The sequence below is a fragment of the Dysidea avara genome, chromosome 6 (assembly GCF_963678975.1).
Source record: "Dysidea avara chromosome 6, odDysAvar1.4, whole genome shotgun sequence".
NCBI classification, from domain to species: domain Eukaryota; kingdom Metazoa; phylum Porifera; class Demospongiae; order Dictyoceratida; family Dysideidae; genus Dysidea; species Dysidea avara.
In genome coordinates, this window is record NC_089277.1 from 2,859,753 (window position 1) to 2,880,239 (window position 20,487).

Here is a 20,487-nt window from a genome sequence, read left to right on the forward strand (position 1 = left end):
GTGACCTGTGCACTATACTCTATTAGAGGTCTGCACAGTATTACCAATAATAATAATAAAAATAACAAATGCAAGATCAAGATACTCTAATAGAACAGTCACCCTAATAGAGCATTCAGCTACGTTTACAACTCACTCCATTATAGAATTATATTACACTGCAAGTTATTCTGTAGGGAATTCAGCTACAAACAGTTAATCTGATAGACAATTCAGCTACAGGTAAGTCACCCTGTAGAGAGTTCACCTAGAAACATGTCACCCTGTAGAGAGATCAGCTAGAAGAAGTCACCTTGTAGAGAGTTCAGCTACAAAGAAACCATCATGTAGAGAGTTCAGCTGCAAACAAATCACCCTGTGGAGAGTTCAGCTACGAATAGATCATCCTGTAGAGAGTTCAGCTAGAAACATGTCATCCTGTAGAGAGTTTAGCTACAAGCAAATCACCCTGTAGAGAGATCAGATAGAAGTTACCTTGTAGAGAGTTCAGCTGCAAACAAATCACCCTGCACATAGTTCAGCTACAAACAAATCAACCCTGTAGAGAGATCAGCTAGAAGAAGTCACCTTGTAGAGAGTTCAGCTACAAAGAAACCACCATGTAGAGAGTTCAGCTGCAAACAAATCACCTGTAGAGAGTTCAGCTACGAACATATCACCCTGCAGAGAGTTCAGCTAGAAAAAAAGTCATCCTGTAGAGAGATCAGCTAGAAGGATCACCTTATAGAGAGTTCAGCTACAAATTAAAACAAATTACCCTGCAGATAGTTCAGCTAGAAACAAGTCACCCTGTAGAGAGATCAGCTAGAAGAAGTTACCTTTAGCGAGTTCAGCTACAAAGAAACCACCCTGTAGAGAGTTGAGCTGCAAACCCATAGAGATTTCAGCTACAAACAAATCACCCTGTAGATAATTCAGATCACCCGGGAGAGTTCAGCTAGAAACAATTCACCCATAGAGAGATCAGCTAGAAACAAGTCACCCTGTAGAGAGATCAGCTAGAAGAAGTTACCTTGTAGAGAGTTTAGCTACAAAGAAACCACCATGTAGATAGTTCAGCTGTAAACAAATCACCCTGTAGAGAGATCAGCTAGAAAAAGTTACCTTGTAGAGAGTTCAGCTACAAAGATACCACCCTGTAGAGAGTTGAGCTGCAAACCCGTAGAGATTTCAGCTACAAACAAATCACCCTGTAGATAATTCAGATCACCCGAGAGAGTTCAGCTAGAAACAATTCACCCATAGAGAAATCAGCTAGAAACAAGTCACCCTGTAGAGAGATCAGCTAGAAGAAGTTACCTTGTAGAGAGTTTAGCTACAAAGAAACCACCATGTAGATAGTTCAGCTGTAAACAAATCACCCTGTAGAGAGATCAGCTAGAAAAAGTTACCTTGTAGAGAGTTCAGCTACAAAGATACCACCCTGTAGAGAGTTGAGCTGCAAACCCGTAGAGATTTCAGCTACAAACAAATCACCCTGTAGATAATTCAGATCACCCAAGAGAGTTCAGCTAGAAACAATTCACCCATAGAGAAATCAGCTAGAAACAAGTCACCCTGTAGAGAGATCAGCTAGAAGAAGTTACCTTGTAGAGAGTTTAGCTACAAAGAAACCACCATGTAGATAGTTCAGCTGTAAACAAATCACTCTGTAGAGAGTTCAGCTAGAAACAAATCACCGTGTAGAGAGATCAGCTAGAAGAAGTTACCTTGTAGAGAGTTCAGCTACAAAGAAACCACCCTGTAGAGAGTTCAGCTACATTTCAAGTCACCCAGCAGAGAGATCAGCTGCATCCTGTAGGAAATAATTGGCATGTAATAAATATATGTAATTTGTATAATATTATTACTGATAAAATCAAAAATAGTTAAAGTATTACAAATCTTCTTTAAATCTTGATTATGATTATGATTAAATCTTTTTCTTCCTGGATTTTGTGCCGCTTGGTTTTGGCACAAAATGCACCTGAATTGTCGTTATTAAAATTTTTACCATTAACCTACCATCACAGCCATTTCTTGGCCGCCACCTTGGATTTCACATCTTTTTTCACCATAGCCTTTTTGGGGGCCGCACTCTTTTTTTTTATAGCTTGGCTGTTTTGGATTAGATATTAATAAAACTCAAAATAGCTATATATAGTTGAATAATAAAACTCAAAATAGCTATATATAGTTGAATAATAAAACTCAAAATAGCTATATATAGTTGAATAATAAAACTCAAAATAGCTATATATAGTTGAATAATAAAACTCAAAATAGCTATGTATAGTTGAAAATCAAATTTCCATTTACAATTTTATCCTTACAAGTAATAGTTGTAACATGGGCATGAGGGATTTGCTGATATGTATGAAATTTTGAAGTTTTGGAAGTTGATGATGTCTTGCACCATAAACACATCACATCAGTTGATACACAACTAATTATTACTCTCAATACAACATGTAATATTTACTGACCTCATCGTTGCTCACAGCAGCATTCACATCTACTCCACTCGAAGCCAGTGTTTTAATATCATCAACATCTCCAGTTATAGCAGCTTTCTTTAACTTGTCACAATCCACCTGTGATGATGACATCATTGATAATGAGGTCATACTAGTACCATAACAACTACTACAGGAAGTGTGTCACTACTGAACGCCTTTACACTATTGAACATTACATTTAATCATCTTATTTTATTAGCAAATCTTGTAATTAACAGGCTTATTAATTCAGTTTTAAAATGGTAATTGGAATGTTATTAATTTTAATCATTGTTCATAGTAGAAAAGCATTGGTATATTAAGCTGCAAAAGAAAAAATGTGACCAGGCCTGTGAAAACAGGGCATGTAGGCACATCACTTTTTTATGTAGTCATACTATAGCCACTCAATTTTCAACACTTATTAAATGTTTTGAATACAGGGTACAGAATCCAGATGTTTTTGAGTTATAACCTGTTATGTGACAGGGTGTAGTTTGTGCCCACATACCCTATTTTTGCAGGCTTGGTCACAAATGTAAAGTGTTTTTTAGGCAATTAAAGTTTTCTTTGAAAAGCAATTGTGGTGGCCATGTAATAGCTACGAACGATGATCTCGGCTACAAACAATTTTGAAGCAGACAAAATGTCAGATGAATTAATAATGACACATTAAAGGCACTCCACCAATTTTAATGTTCAGATTAAACAGCTAGGAAATTTCAGTTTTGTAGTACAGATGTATCTTTCTTATGTAACTTACAAGGCATGCTGAGGTGGGGGTTTCACGAACCCACTGAAATTGTCATTAGAAAGCAAAGCTGAGGCTACTGTGTAGCTGTTGATTTGTTGGCAAACACAAAATCAGCACGAGTACTTCAATCTACATTATTACAGTAATGAATCTGTGGGCCCAAATAATAATATGGTTATACAAGATCGAGATAGTCTAATAGAAGTCAGTGAAACATTCTAATAGAGCATTCACCACATGTAACACTATAAAGTTGTTTAGTATGAAAACTAGCACTATCCCATGGGTATATTTAGCCTGCTAGCAATTTTTACAAAATAATGAAATACAGCTATACATGGTTCTTTGTTTATATTTCTATATGACAATTTACTTTAGGCTCATAACTGAACTACACGAGTACTCATGATTGTCACTAATTACTACAACTCTTGATCATTTTGCATATACTGAGTAAAGTAGTGTAATGTTAACTGGTGTTCCATAGCTAATCTGTTGCTTGGATAGCTAGTTAGAACCAGGAATATTATACATGTATATAATACTGCTTAATACTGATGAAGGCAACACAAAATTTAATATTATTTACTTTAATTTTATTCTTTTAGTGGTACAAGATTATGTGTGTGTAATTTTGAGGTCATCATACAGTATGGTAGTAGTGTATAGTAGGGGTCATGAAGATTTGGGCTTTTCGTTCTGGCCAAAAATATCACCCTAAAACCAGCCTCATAATATCTTCATGGTGTCTTGTGACAGTATTCTTTAGGTATAACCAAGTAAGTGCCTTCAGTATGATCTGAAATGTTTCCAAAAAGTTGCTACAAAATTTAGAATATATTTAATAGAATTTTCTACTGCCTGCCTGCCTGCCTGCCTGCCTGCCTGCCTGCCTACCTGCCTGCCTGCCTGCCTGCCTGCCTGACTGACTGACCGTCTGTCTGTCTTTCGGCCTGCCTGACTGGCTGACTTACTGTCTGTCTGTCTGTCTGCCTGCCTGCCTGATTGATTATTGACTGACTAACTAACTGATGCCTTCAGACAAGCGTAACTTGATAATGGTTCACTGACCATAGTGGACACCTCATACTCGAGAGATGACAACCGAACAGGATTAGTAATTCTTAAGCTAGGGAGGGCAAATACATTCCTCTCAGTCTCCCTTAGGTGATCACCCAGTAACAGTAGGAAAGAAAATTTGACAGATGCAGACCTCTAATGCTATAGTTCATAATAGCTGATTCTAGCAATAAATAGCCATTTGCTAATAAGGTCATGGGTAAAAGCAGAAAAAGCAGCATGCAGTTGGCATCTGGCAATAGCAGCCAAAAGAGTTAGCTTTTCTATCCATAAGTTTAACCACTTCTTCTTTGCATTTGGGTAATAACCATAGAGTGGTCCCAACTGAGAAAGCTGATCTCAACAAAAATCGCATGCACTGGCACCATCAGCGTACCGGGCTTGCTTAACCATGCTAGGAAGTGTCTGAATAAGTGGTATAACAGCTAGTGCATAGAAAGGGATGGTTAAGGGATCCCCCTGAGTAGTTCCTTCATTAGAGTAAAGTATATCCCCATCAACATGTAAGGAAACAAGATGACGGTAAGTGTTAACAAGTAGTGTAAATAAAGCATGAATGGATGTTATGTAAAGGAACACTTTTGTTAAATGGATTGAAGTTGCATACACAAGAAGTATTCCCTCAGATAGACCATTTGAAAGCATTGTCTTCATTGAATGAATGATTGCCTTTGCCCAGCACAAAGTTGAATTGGACCTGCAGCACACTGAATGTTAGATCTGATAATCAATAAAGCAGACTTAGCAATGATACGACAGACCACCTCACCCACTCCAATTGCTGGATTCTTGTCCAGTGCAATGAGTCTGCAGGCTACCAACAGGGAGATAATTAAAGGGTCAACAAAACATGTACACAGTCTACAAGCCAAAGTCGTAATGGAACAGCACAGCTCTCCTGAAACTGACCCAAAAGCAGAGCAGAGATATTTCCACCCATAAGCATCATCTCCAGATGGTCCAGCAGCCTCTGAGGTATGCAACGCAGCTTCACAAACCACAGTGCCATCCAGGCCATCAAAAATAACTGGGTGATAAATAGAAGAATCAGAAATCAAACAATCTGTATGTAGCGATGTCTATCCATCAGTATGTCACACACAATTTTGCCAGCGGTATCCGCCAGGTGCAAACACTTTCCTCTAGGATGATCAGACAGCAAAGTTAAAGCAGCCTTTGTGTTACTGGCAGTGACTATCTGACAAAGACTCACTATCATGCAAGTTGTTGTTTTCCTGCACTGATCATGAGTGCTGTGCTGAACTGTTTTCAAGAGGTGACACACAGGCACTCACTGTAGGTAGATCTGTGACCATAGTCAAAGTCTAAGTCAAAGGTCAAGGCCACCAAATTCATGCCAAGTCAGTAGTCAAGGTGTAAAATTTCCTACCTTTAATCGAAAGCGTCGCTATGTCACATCAAAAATGTTCCAAAGAAAAATAAACTGAATTAAGTGGTTACCTGGTTAAGTTGGTAGGACCAGAAACACATAATTAACTTCGCACTGCCTAACATTATAATTTTAGTGAAATATTTTCGGTATCTTAAAAGGTACCCCACAGTTCCCCAACCTGAGATTTTACTTTGAATCAAATTCTATACTAACACATATAGCTTGACAGTGCATGCTATATCCCCGATTATTGAATCTTACTATACTGCAAAGAATCTAGCATCCCCTTTCGAAAATCCTCCCTAGATATAAGTCTATACTGCTTCTTTCCTAGATCTCTTTTGATTTCCATCAAATTTCCAAGCTATGTATTATAATATAACATTGCTCAATTTTAATCTATTTTGCTTTATTATTTACACAAATCTATTAGTGATTTTTCTACTACATCTTGAAGAAAAAAATTTCAATAGGGTTGGATGATGGAGAAACAAGGATGCATTACTGCATGTATGCATGTGAAACAAGTTGCATACCGTGCAATATACCACTGAACCATCTCCAGAGAGTTGGGGGTGGAATCTTGAGAGCAAAGTGTGGATTCCTGCTTGAAACACTGTACCTGTGGCTGCAAAGTTTATACTAAATTAGTAAAGTGCAGATACAAAAACTAGATGTGGTGCCAGATGCTCATGTACGTAGTAAAGCTGGTTGGAAGTGTATTGAACTTCGTAATTTTCACTATTTGAAGAATGGACATGGCTTAGCTACAGCACATGTGTCTTACTGATGATCATTCAACGTGACTATTCAAGCATTACATCTTGTATGACCAGTAGCCATGTATTGTAGTTGGTATTTAATGAGTTTATCAAGGTGATAATTTATATTGCACAAGCTTGTAAACAATGAGTTTATGATCTATTGCATACAAGAAAATAATTGAAGCTTTAAATATACATAAGCTACAAAGGTATTAGCCATACAGCAGTAACATTAGCTTTTAATAATTATCTGTGATTTAAAGTCATGCTTGAAAGTTCTATTAGAGTTTTGATGAGGATTTAATCAAGAGATAGCATAATATAGGAATCTACAGCATATTAGAATAAATTGATAGGGTCTATATATGACAAGTACCGAAAAATTTGGAATTTTCAACTAGAGTAGGAACCATAACACATCGATAAAAAGTACTGAAACAAGCTGGAGTAGTGCACGATATTAAATCACAGTAAAACAATAAGAAGTGTTATATCCCTATTGTGCATTTCCATTATGGTATCTTGAGCACAGCAGGGTTATAACACTTCTTATTGTTTTACTGTGATTTAATATCGTGCACTACTCCAGCTTGTTTCAGTACTTTTTATCGATGTGTTATGGTCCCTACTCTAGTAGAAAATTCCAAATTTTTCTGTGTACTTGTTTGTTAACTTTTTTTGTAAATAAATTATTATGACTGGTGAACCCACACATACCACATCTAAAATGGCACCATGTACCCCAATTATTGTCTGAAAAGTGAAGTATCCATTACGCTTCGTTGTCAGCTATGTTCAACCCGTTACACAACATTTCGAATCAAGAACTGTTCGAAAAGCACCTCTGAAATCCACGCATATCAAAAGAAAGAAATGGTGCTGCACGTCCCAGTTATATCAGTTACCATCTGAAAAGTGAAGTACCCATTATGCTTCGTTGTCAGCTATGTTCAACCCGTTACACAGCAGTACAAATCAAGAACTGTTTGAAAAGCACCTCTACTATCAAAATAGCCACTATGACAAATATGAACGATTTCTGTTACGTAGGGAAGCCATCACATGCTATCGCCAAATCGACACTTTTCACTGTCAGCAAAGATGAATGGGACACAAAGGAAACCACTGGTAAGCAGGGGTGGCGGAGAAGAGGGGAAAAGGGGCGGCTGCAGCCCTGTGAAAAAAAATTATGGGGGGCTTAGCCCCCCTAAAATTATTTGTAGCTGTGATGGAGAGCATAGCTTAATAGCATTATTTGAGATACTCTAATAGAGCAGTCACAGGATTCTTTGAGGAGCAGTGTAGCAAGCTACGTATGTATTTATAAACAAGGAGATTTTTTTTGTCTTTGACTTACAACTAGGCCATGGCATCACCAAGCTAGACCCCAGCCCCCCCTAAATATAGGTGTCTCCGCTGCCCCTGCTGGTAAGTCCACAAAGAATGCATTGTGCGTACTGAGGTATGCCAAAAGGCACCTGTCGGGCCGAAGCAATGTTGAACAGTGAAAAAATCAAGCCCGTAGCCTTAGCCGTTATTGAGTTATGCTTGTCTGAAGGAATCAGTCAGTTACTCAGTCAGTCAGTAGAAAATTCCATTAAATAAATTTATTTTTAAAATTCTGTAGCAACTTGTTGAAAGTGTTTCGGGTCGATCTGAAAGCTTGTTTGGGCTTAGTTTTACCTACCAATACTGCCCCATCGTCGTCTGGGAAAATTGAGGCTGTTTTTGGGTGATGTTATTTTGTGGGCCACGCCTACTCCTTTGTGGTCCCTACTATACAGTACTATTTCATATCCAACGATTTTGTCTTATGAGCCATGTTGTAGGAAATCTGTTTTGACGACAAATCTGCAGCCTTCCTCAAATAGCCAAATAAATTTTGTCTGCATTTTGAAGGAGTTTATTGTACTCCTATACAAATAATTTTCCTACAATCCAAGTATATTTGTGAGGCTTTTGTTAGGCTGACCTGACAAAACAATTTAAAGCATCACAAAATTTTCTATTGTAACATTCACAACATTCCGAGTGACCCATAATAAAATTAGATGAAGTGACTCCTATCAAATAATGAAAGCTACAGGCATAAATAGTACATAAGTAAAAATGGTGCTTTCATCAGGAATGTCCACTCCCACTCACTAAGCTGCTGTACTAAAAAGTGCACTATACAGAGTTCTGGAAAACTACCACTCGCCAGAAAGTCACATTCATTGACTACATTTGTTACTCCCTTTGTTTCACTGATGTGCTATCCCTTGGCATTACTGATCGCAGAAGTTATTTCAAATGCCACATGTGTTCAGTGTTTCAGGACTACCCGCAGTTGTTTGTATAATAAACAATGTCCTAATATTTGGCATGAATTAAGGTGGGCATGCACATTTATAGTGAAACTATTGGTTTATACAAAAGTAACCCTGAGTTTTCCAAGCCAGAATTACATTTCTGGGGACACATTGTAAATCATAATTGTTATAGGATGTATAGATATGATATTGTACGCATGCGTGTAGGGCGTATGTGCTTTAATCAGAATAACATAACATGTGCTCCTGATACATGGTGTCAGAAGTCAGAATGGTGACCTATCAATTTCACCCACCAGAGGCGATGATTTGCACAGGTGACGTAGCGACAAACTGGAAAGTATTTAAAGAGGTGTACGAAGACTATGCTACTGCAACCGAACTAATGTCCAAGGATGACACCATACAAGCAGCCACACTGAAAACTGTGATGGGAAAGGACTGTCGCCAGATCCTGTTGCGTTTAGAGCTCTCTGACAGGGACAAGAAAAAGCCGTCAAAAATCCTGGAAAAGTTGCAGGCCTATTTCACGCCAACCAGGAACATGTTGTACGAGCACTACCTGTTTCATACAGCAGAGCAACAGACCAATGAAACAGCAGACCAGTACATGATTCGTCTCCACAATTTAGCAGAACCCTTTAAGTTCAGGGCCTTGCACGATAAAATGTTAAGAGATCACTTGGTCCTTGGAAGCAGAGACAAAGGAGCAAGAGCCCACCTCTTCCGGGAGAAGGAATGCAACTTAAAGAAGGCCTTAGAAACACTTCAAATTAGTGAGTCAATGAATGCACAGTTGAGAGAAATTGGTACAGCAGAAGACCCCATTGTAGTCAATACACTCCAGCATGGAAAGAAGAGTGGAAAACAACCTCAGAAGCGAATGAGTCAGCATTACGAAGATTACTCCAAATGCAAATATCGTGGGGGGAAGCATGAGGTTACTAGAACAAAATGCCCAGCATTTGGAAAGTCGTGTGGCCAATGTGGAAAACTGAACCATTTCCACACAGTTTGCCTACAAAGGAGGACAGACAGTAAGCCAATAGCTATTGTGCAGAAAACTGAGGACCCTGTATCAGAGAGTGAAGATGAGTTATTCACACTTGAGCACATTGGAACAGTAAAACACCAGAAGACAGGGCAGTTTTATGTACCTTTATGCTTCACACATGCGGAGGGGAACACAACGGTAGAATGTCAACTTGACATAAGCGCCACCTGCAACGTAATAAGTTTAAAAGATATCGCTAAAATCCTGCACACTGACAAGCCCTCCTTACAATTGGAAGCCACACAACTAAAGTGTTATGACAACTCTGTAATTAGCACAGTGGGACAGTGCACACTACAATGTGTTTATAACCAGAAGACGTATGAGCTCACCTTCAAGGTCATCGAGGGCAACCACCGACCATTACTGTCAGGTACTGCTTGTATAGAGTTAGGTTTAATTATTGTACATGATGTGTGCAATGTAACATCCACTTCTAATAAATTGATTGAACAGTATATACCAGGATGTGTTTGAAGGCTTAGGTTGTATTGGGGAAGATTATCACACTGAAATTGATGAAACTATACAACCTGTACAGTCGATGGGTGCCAATGGCAATGAAAGATCACCTAAAACACAAACTAGACCAGTTAAATAACAAGGGATCATCACACCAGTAGAATACTCCACCGCATGGATTAGTAACATTGTAACTATAGTAAAGCCAGGCAAGATAAGGATGTGCATAGATCCATGTGACCTAAACAAAGCTATTAAAAGACCAAAATACCAAATGCCTACACTGGAGGGGATTTTACCCACATTAACAAGCCAAAATATTTACGGTATTGGATGCCAAAGATGGCTTTTACTCGATGAAGCCAGTTCATGATTAACCACTTTCTGGACCCCATTTGGACGCTACCGCTATGTTTGTATGCCATTTGGCATCTCCTTAGCTCCAGAAGAGTTCAACGCCGAATGCACACAGTCCTGCAAGGGCTCCCAGGTGTTGGGGTTATCGCAGATAACATTTTAGTGTATGGAAGTGGCGCCACAGATGTAGAATGCCAACAAGACCATGACCACAATTTGCAACTTCTGCTACAGTGTGCAAGAGAACAAAATATGAAATTAAACAAGGCGAAACTAAAGCTTTACTTATCAGAAGTATCATACATGGGTCATCAACTTTCTAAAGATGGCCTAAGCCCAGACCCCATGAAGACTAAGGCAATACAGGAAATGCCAAGACCCAAGGATAAAAAGGCCATAGAGCGATTTCTAGGGTGTCTACAATATCTAGGCCGCTTTCTACCAAGACTCGCTGAAGTGGCAGCACCACTACGGGCACTGACAGAAAAATCAGCAGTGTTTACTTGGCAGTCCCAGCAAGAAGAGGCCTTTAACACCCTTAAGACACTTATTACTAAAGCCCCAGTCCTCAAGTTCTATAATGTCACCAATGAGGTCACTATACAATGTAATGCCTCCGAAAAGATTCTGGGAGGCACACTCCTGCAAAAGAGTCAGCCAGTCGCATTTGCGTCACGTTCACTCACACAGACTGAACAAAATTATGCACAGATTGAAAAAGAGTACTTAGCTATAGTATTTACATGTGAGCAATTTAACCAATACATACATGGCAGACAACAGACCACTATTTACACCGATCACAGACCGCTAATGCCTATCTTTACCAAACCAATATACAACGCACCTAAAAGGCTACAAAGAATGCTATTAAGGCTGCAAAAGTAAGTGCAATATTGTCCAGGCAAAGAAATGTTTATCGCAGACATGCTCAGTCATGCTTATTTACATGAGAAAGGCAATCTTAACATAAGCAACCTTCAGATTTTTAGTCTCAGGCATGAAACAAGGCTGTACAAAGAAATAGAAGAGATTGATCCAGCACAACATGTAAGGCTGAGCAAGAAAGGACTTGATAGTCTCAAAACGGCTACAGCCAAAGATGAAACCTTACAACAGTTGGCATCAACTATCTTCCACGGTTGGCCCGACAGCAAATAGGACACCTCACTCAACATCAGAACACACTGGCCTTACAGAGACGAATTAACAACCCATGACAACATCACCTACAAAGGTACTAAGGTCCTAGTCCCCAAAAGTATGCAACATCTCATGCTACAACAGGTACATACCAGTCACCAAGGCCCAGAGGCATGCATGCGCCAAGCAAAGGACATCATATTTTGGCCTGGTATGGCTAATAAAATATGCCACATGGCTGGGCAGTGCCCTACATGTAATGAGTACTCCATTAAGCAGCAAAAGAGCCCCTAATACCGTCAGAAGCTCCACCCAGACCATGGACTGTAGTGGCGCAACACTTATTCAGCTTAGTCGATAAATTCTATCTCATTATTACAGCGACTTCTGGGAAATTGATGAGGTACCAGACACAACAAGTGACACTATTGTATCTCTCACAAAAGGCCACTTTGCACGCTACGGAATTCCAGAGAAAATAATCACGGATAATGGCCCACAGTTCCAGTCCAAAATCTATAAAGACTTTGTAAAGCAATGGGAGTTTGATTATGTGACGACCTCGCCTTACCACAGCCAAAGTAATGGCAAAGCAGAAGCTGCTGTGAAAAGAGCTAAGCGCATGTTGAAGAAAGTTTCAAAAGACCACACAGACATTCACTTAGCAGACCTAGCATGGCGAAACACGCCGACTGAGGGAGGTCCACACAGTCCAGTACAGAAATTGCACTCACATTGAACGCAAACACATCTGCCAACCGCAGCCAAGCTTCTGCAGCTGGATATCATAACTGGTGTAGCAGAGAACATCACACAGCGGCAACACAATGCTAAGACACAGTATGACTAGCATGCCAAAACACTTTCTGAGCTTCAAACAGGACAAACTGTACGTATTCAGCCCAATGGATACCGCAATCAGTGGAAGATGGCTAGGGTCATGAAGAAAGTGGGTATTCTATTGTATCTAGTGAGAACTCATGATGGACAGGTTTACAGAAGGAATAGAAAACATTTGCAGTGTACAACAGAAGCCATAGATAAGATGCCACAGAATTATGAGGATGGTGAGGATGAATTTGCTGTTTCAGGCACTGCAGACCAGCCCACTGATGAGGCACAGTCAAACAGGGACCTCGAAGTGCCATCAAACATAGAACACAATGTTCCATCAAATATTGTGCAAGAGGAGCACTCAAGACTAGCAGAACCAACCCAAACTGTTACAAGAGCAGGCAGAGTAATTAAACCATCCTCAAGATATAATGATTTTGTCAAACTGTAAAATAATAGGAGCACTTTGTATTTATAGGCCTTGATTTCTCTTGATAGTTCATGATTTTTGTAATACGGTGTGAGGGTTTTGATTTTGTGTAAATGTTGTAAGGGGGAGATGTTATAGGATGTATAGATATGATATTGTACGCATGCCTGTAGGGCGTATGTGCTTTAATCAGAATAACGTAACATGTGCTCCTGATACAATAATGGTGTAATGGTCAATCCTGCTAAGACAAATGTAATTCTTCATATGAAACCACTAGGGACCCACCGATTATGCTGGCATAATTTTGAGCATAATAGGTACCTAAAAGCATTGAGCATAATGCCAGCATAATAGGTTAAATATTTGTACGATAGTGTAAACTCTTGCTGGGAAAATGACAATTGCAAAATAAGATCGATATACTCTAATAGAGCAGTCAGTAACTCTAATAGAACAATCATCAAACTGACTGTTCTATTAGAGTATATCGATCTTGTCTCTTACATGCAGGCAGGCAGCAAGAATTTATTATTTGTGTTCCAGCCACTCATTTTTTTCTTTCTATATAGTGTTAAACTAGTAGCAAAGCATATGAACTAAGGCATGAACATTGAGCATAATCGAGCATAATAGGTAAATATTGAGCATTAATTTAAGCATAATAGGTGAATTTTTGAGCAGTGCAGCATAGCATAATAGGTAAAATTATGAGCATAATCGGCGGGTCCCTAGAAGCCACCCAAGATGGTCAAGATTGTGTCAGTATGACCAACCAACTATCCTAATTCATTCCCTGATAAGATGAAGCCTTTAACTGAACTATATACTCAGTTCCAAACACATATACTCGTGGGGACCAAATCAGAGTGAAGCCTTCCCAAAGGTTAAAGATGTATTGAGAAACATTCCACTTCTTGCATTTTATGACTCTAATATTGATACTAAGAGGTGCATCTTCTTTTGGTTTTAAAGCAGTTATCCAGCAAAGATCAGAAAGCAATCCAGAGTGGAGAGCCATGTCTTTTACTTCCCACACCATGACTGAGACAGAAATGCACTATGTGCAGTGTGCAAAATAACATCCAGACACCAGACAATTTCTGGTCAATTACATCAGTTGTCAGGCCATAATTGAATTTGTCCAGAAATAGTGTTCTTTCAAAGTGTAGCAGAGTTTATATTGGGCTAGGAGGGAGACCAGACAAGATGGTATTGACATGTAATTTGTCTTTGGTCTGTGGTGACCAAAAAGGTATGCCCAAGATGTACTCTGAGGTTAACAGTTTACTGTGCTGTGCCAGCCTACTTGTCTCAGTCACCTGGTACTGCAGTAGTAAAACCTGATTGCCAGTATACTTTTACTTGTGGTATTCATGATCACTTGTAGCTACCAGTTTATTTTTTAAGGTAGAATGAACAAGACATCAGTGCATCTCTTATGTTCATACAATGTATTAGGGATAAAGCCAGTACAAATATATTCTAGCATAAGTAAAGTTTGACCACATATAGCTATGTAGAAGGCCTTGAAAGAACTCCTTATGACTCCTTCCACAGAAGCTCTTTTATGTAACCAGTAGTTACCCTTTTAAAATACTGTAGTATCAGTGTAAGTGGTTGAGTAGTAATCAGCTCTATAGTACATGGGTGGCCCCAGAAGCAAACATCTACTATAGCTTGGTAGAAACACTGGAAAGGAGAAACAACAAAAGTTAAAACGTCCAGTCAAATTGCTTGATGTCCACTCAACTTTCACAATGTCCTGACAGTATGTCAGGACATGTTTGAAAAGTTATTTCGCACACTGTATGTGTAAGTTAAAAAAGAAGCCTGGTCCTCGCATGGGCTTGTGTGAAATTTTCTATGTATAACTGCTGGGGAGGTTATGCAGCAGGGCTCAAAACAACATAACCAGAATATTTCCAGTAATTATTACAAATTACTTTATTATTGCCTGGACACTGTGTCTGGATAACTCAGAATTCTAGCTACACTTCTACTGCAGGAGAGTAGCCTTACACAGTAATACGACTACATTTTCAGCACTGAAAAGTAAACACTGGTATCAGCTAGTACATTTTTCATGTTTTGCCAGGACAAAATCTGGCAGTTTGATAGTATGCTCAAAAAGGTATTGGAAGCCCTCAAGACAGACCACAAGCTTACTGTTTGAACAGAAAAATTTAGATGCTTTTCCACTAAAATTTATTAAAGCTAAGTTATGCAATGTGGAAAGCTGCGCTCACTGCCAATACCCTCTCTAAATCCCCCTTAAGAATGAAATTCTGTGCATCAGTCTATTGATCTACAAAAGTCTGTTGAACAATTTGTCTCTACAGTAGTGGAATCACTTCCGGCCTGATCAACTAGAAAGTATACAAAGTGAGGACCCTGCAGCAGCTGGTTTGTCCAACGTGATAAAATTTTGTCAAGCAGCAGTGGCAGATCCAAGGAGGGGCACATGAGCCCCCAAAAATAATACAAACAAGACTGAGATACTCTTATAGAGCAGTCAGTCAAATACTCTAATAAACAGTCACCATATCTGTATAACACTATTAAGAATCCTCCACAGTTGCTGGTGCTGAGTATACATGAAAACTGGCATTGCAACACCATCGGAACTTTTAGCCTGCAAGAAATGTTGCAGGTATATGCACATGGTCCTTTGTATGTGACAATTGACCTACCTATGACTGTCACTGATCCCTACCGCTCTTAATCAAATGCAGATCACTTACAGAGCATAATTTATAACTAAATTAAATGCTTGTGCATAAACTGCTGTACCTAATTTCAGTCCCAAAACATAATAAAGTATCTTTAGCTTCTGGGGGCACAGCCTCTAGGCTCCATATACCTACTACCACGGTGCACCACCTTACCAAACCCTGGATCCACTCCTGAGAATGGTGGCCAGTATAGGAACATCACAAAACCACAATCAGAATCGTACTCACACGTGATCATACATTACATCATATTGCATAATTAATCTATTTCCTACACCTCCCCTTTTTCAAGCATTTGAAGGGGAAATAAACTACAAAACAAATGTTACAAGAAATTTAAAAATCAATTGCTAAGCTGGGCTACAGCTATAATAGTTTATTGTCAGTCAGGGTCACAGAGTTGAAGCCAGGCTGGATCCTCAATTAACCTTCTGGTGGGAAGCTTGTCACGGGTAGATCTGTGTTGTGCATGAAGAGTTTCATTCAGAAGTTGTGTGAGGATCAAGTCTCACTGGTACTGAATTTGGGATACGACGGTGTAGAAAGCATCTGTTGTGGACTAAAACTCTGCCATCTGTTGACTTCACGTAATATCTACAATGTGGATAGATCTTTGTAACTACCCAGTAATGTCTCATAGTTGACAGTGATGATTTTGAACTGTAACATGTGACACCGCATGAATGTCTGGCAGGTTGTGGGAATGGAGGTTGTAGTATGCTGCAGAAGATTTGGAAGTTACATTTGTCTGATGTGTGGCCTCTTGCACTGGTTGCTGCCACTGTGGAAGGAAAGAGCATCGGTGAGCTGGCAGGATATCTTGCACCAGGTGACCAAACAGTTTTTGAGCAAGTGACAAGCCATCCTTACTACTGGAAGTCAATGAAGAAACTGTTGCAACACTCATGGAATGGCAGAACCCTATATGATGAGAAATTTTGTAGATCATTGTTGCAGTATCACAATACATCCCTTACAGTGGCTTCAATCTTGCTACTACGCTGCGGTGAAGAAAGCTTCTGGAGAAAACCCCAGTGTATAGAAAAGTAAGTAAATGCCTTGGATGTGAATTGTGATTCACCATCACATGGCATAATTCATGTACAAATACTGCCTGTATTTATTCCATCCATCTTTTGGTGTTGGAAATAATTTTACTTATGCTTAGACAAAATCAGACCACAGGCCCCAATACTGAAAAGAATTGGAGTCATTAATAGATTTGTTGTCCGTTTTTTTTTGTTATGGGGGCTTTTTTGAATTAGTTGTTTTAATATACTGACTAAGACAGAGTTCGTGTAGGTAGTATTGGAACACTATTTTTAGTGTGTCAGATCATTATAGTGTCAAGTATGGCAGTGGGGAAGAAAGACTGTTGAAGAGCTGAGATAGCTGAGTGGGTTGTAGTTTTAGAGGATGGCAGCTGGCCAATTAGTGTAGCAATCAATGATAATTAGGTACGTGTAACATGCATGTGAACAAGGGTCTGTGGCAATCTCCTGGAATAAGCGGTCTGGTCATGGCTTTTGAACAATTGGTTCTCTAGGATGACTGGGAAGATGATCTTGGCATTGCTAGCAGGAGAGGATAATGTAGCCAATGTCGATTCCTGGCCAGTATACAGAAAGATGGGCACATTGCTTTGTTCTAACAGATGTGACTAAAAAGTTATTTGCAAAATAGGATCAGTGAGACAACCTTGGGTAGCTACTAACCATCCATGAAGAAACTTAATTAGCAATTACACTCCATAGATGAATTTATTTATGCACTTGTAACCTGACACCAACACTATTTATGCAAAAGACAAGATGATTCACAAGTTGACAGTTGCAGGAACAGAATGTCATCTCCACTGAACGTCCGCTTCGTTATTTCTTTATTGTGAATTCATGAGGTAGCCACATGATCTTTTGTATACAAATCGAATCGCCATCACGGATTCATGAAGTTGTGACAAAGTAACAGGTTGGAATTTAGTGGGAATGAGGAGTCTGCAGCCATAAAAATGGCTTTCTCTAGTGTTCTAGTATCACTTGAAAGCATCTGCTAGTTGTTTTCTATGATGTGTGGAAATCCATGTGTAATGAAGTGCTAGAGTTGTTGGTACTCAGCATCTTAATTCTTGACCACTTTTCTTGAGATCATCTAGGCGATAGGGTAGTGGTTCATTTGATGTGAGAGTTCATATCTCAGTAGTGGATAGGTCTAATTGACATCTAACTCAGCAAGGCTTTCTTCAGGTGATGGGTCTACCACTGGGTTTCTCAACAGTGCATCTGGGGCATCATTTTTTGTGCCTTTCACCCATTCTGCAGTGAAGTTGTATACCATTAGCTTGATTTTTAATCTCTGAGGCAAGGATTCTCTATTTATCTAGGTGGTGGTAGTTAGGATTAAGGAAATTGGATTGTGATCTGTTATGATTTAAAAGTGTTGTAGTCCAGCTAGGAACACGTGACATTTAGAGGTAGCCCAAGCGACAGCCAGCATTTCCAATTCTATAATGGCATAGTGACATTCAGCATTGGTGAGAAATCTAATTCCTGCTTGAATCAATGCCCAATTGCAAGTACCAGAGGTGTCTTTCTGTTAGAGTATGAATCTAAGGCCTTGACAGCTAGCATTGGTACATAGTCTAATGGCTTATTCATGTCAAAAAAAATGACAGCATAGGTGCAATCTGTTTTTCAACCCCTCTTTCAGTGTCGACATGCTGCTATTATGGGACTGGTTTGTCATTTATTAGATGGAGAGGGACGTGGAAATGGCTGCTCACTGCCTACAGTTACTTGATAATCCAACTCATCACGAATTTCATCATCTTCATTCCTGGGACCCAGCTGAACACTTACGTTTCATTAACCCCTATAACTTTAGAACACTAGACAGATTTAAGCACAGTTGGCTGGCTATAGCTGCTGATATATGAATGGCCTTCCAGCTGATATCATTTTGCAAGGAGAAGTTTCTGGCTGGTGTACTGTACTAGAAGACAATCAGCATTTTGTGTAGAGTTGTACTGATAATTGGATCGGTAATCAGTGGAAGCCAATAATTAGCTGTTTTTACCATAATCAGAAATCAGTTGTAATGGGCTGTGGCCAGCAGATTATTAGTCTATTCAGCTCAGCAGCTGCAGTACCACTGGAGGGTTGGTGTCAAAGGCTCTGGTATGTAGTTAGGTAATTTGTTTATGTTTTGTGGTAACCACAAAGATAAACAGTGATGGTTCAGGCCCTAGCTCACTTGTCTGACTAGCAACTTTGAGTTAAGTGTACAAATCTCACAGCAGTGGCTTTACTAGCTCTACTTTTAGTGGAGTATGCACAAGTACAACCTGTAGAGACCTACAATTGGGTATCGGTTAACTATCGGTAAAACAGGTTAAAAATATATCAGATATCGGTTTTCCCTAAAAAGTGGGAATCGGTACAACACTAATTTTGTGTGTAGCTACAGAATTGTATACATTGTGAGGTTTTGCTACAGTAAAAACAACAACAACAAAAAACCCAGCTTTTTTAGCAGTTTGAAAAGCTTGGTCATGGCCATGGGTGGCTGACTACTGAAACTCATTCTTTGTACTGAGTAAAAGGTGTAGTAGTGTAAGCAGCAAGGAAATAGTATTTGTACTAGCTGAAAGTTGATTACTAAAGGGAACAAGGATCTGAGGTCTCTACGGTTGGTTGGTGTTGGAAACTTTGATATGGCATCAGTAATAGTGTTGTCTACTTGGTAGTCTGTAGCAGAGAGTTGGAATCCTGCAAATGTGACTGAGGACTCACAAAACTTGCACTTGTCTTTTCAGGGTGATCTTATTGCTAGCACATCTTTTTGCAAAATTCTCAGACATGTATTACGTGTTGTTTGGCATCATTGACATAAATCACAATGTCATCCACTATGAGGCGGAAACCCAAGAGGCCATCAAAAGCTTCATACATACATCTATCATAATACTCAGATATGGAGGAAATTCCATATAATGCATGCAAATACTTGAATGGCCAAATGGCATAATAAAAGTAGTGAGAAGCTGACTTTCTTGATCGAGAGTACATTGGTGATAGTCGTTCATGGCATCCAAGACAGTAAAGAATTTAGCTAGGATGGCTGATATGTCGGCAACGGTTTCAGCAGGGGTGGGTGGTTGATATTTTTCTCTCTTAACATAATGCTTGAGATGTGAAAGGTCTACACACATGCATATCGGTCACTGTTCTTCTTAGGTGCTACCACAATAGGGGTGCACCATTCAGTTGCTTCAGTGATGGTGTAATGATGGTCTGTGATTGTAAATGGTCCAGTTTGGCCTTCAGTTTGTCAAGGTATGCATACGGAATAAATCTGGGGGTGTTGACACAGAAGGGTCTGGTATCATTAGTGAGACAGATGTGGAATTCTACAGATGATGTTGCCATCAAATACAGACGGGAACTCCTAACTGCCAAGTGCTTATCAAGAGATAAACTAGCAACTTCATGGTTGCAGAGGCACTGGCTACAGAAGTGACAGTAAAGCTGGTAACTGTTGGGTTTGGGTAGTAGTCTGGTAAACCCTTGTTTGTCTTCCATGACATCAGTGTGCCTATGACATTTGGGTAGATAAGTAAGTCATCAAGGTGTTCCTTATCCCCATTCTTGAAATGTGTCGGCAGCCTGCCAACTGGGTGCATCTCAGCTCCCATTG

General features: G+C 39.5%; 1 protein-coding gene across 1 annotated transcript in view; it reads right to left on the bottom strand.

Moving 5' to 3' along the window:
* LOC136257280 (uncharacterized) overlaps positions 1-20,487 on the bottom strand; it is a 140,678-nt gene that overhangs the window by 107,588 nt on the left and 12,603 nt on the right. The window contains exon 2 of the mRNA XM_066050373.1: positions 2,466-2,573. Within this exon, the coding sequence (XP_065906445.1) occupies positions 2,466-2,573 (108 nt within the window). The remainder of the gene's footprint in view (positions 1-2,465; positions 2,574-20,487) is intronic.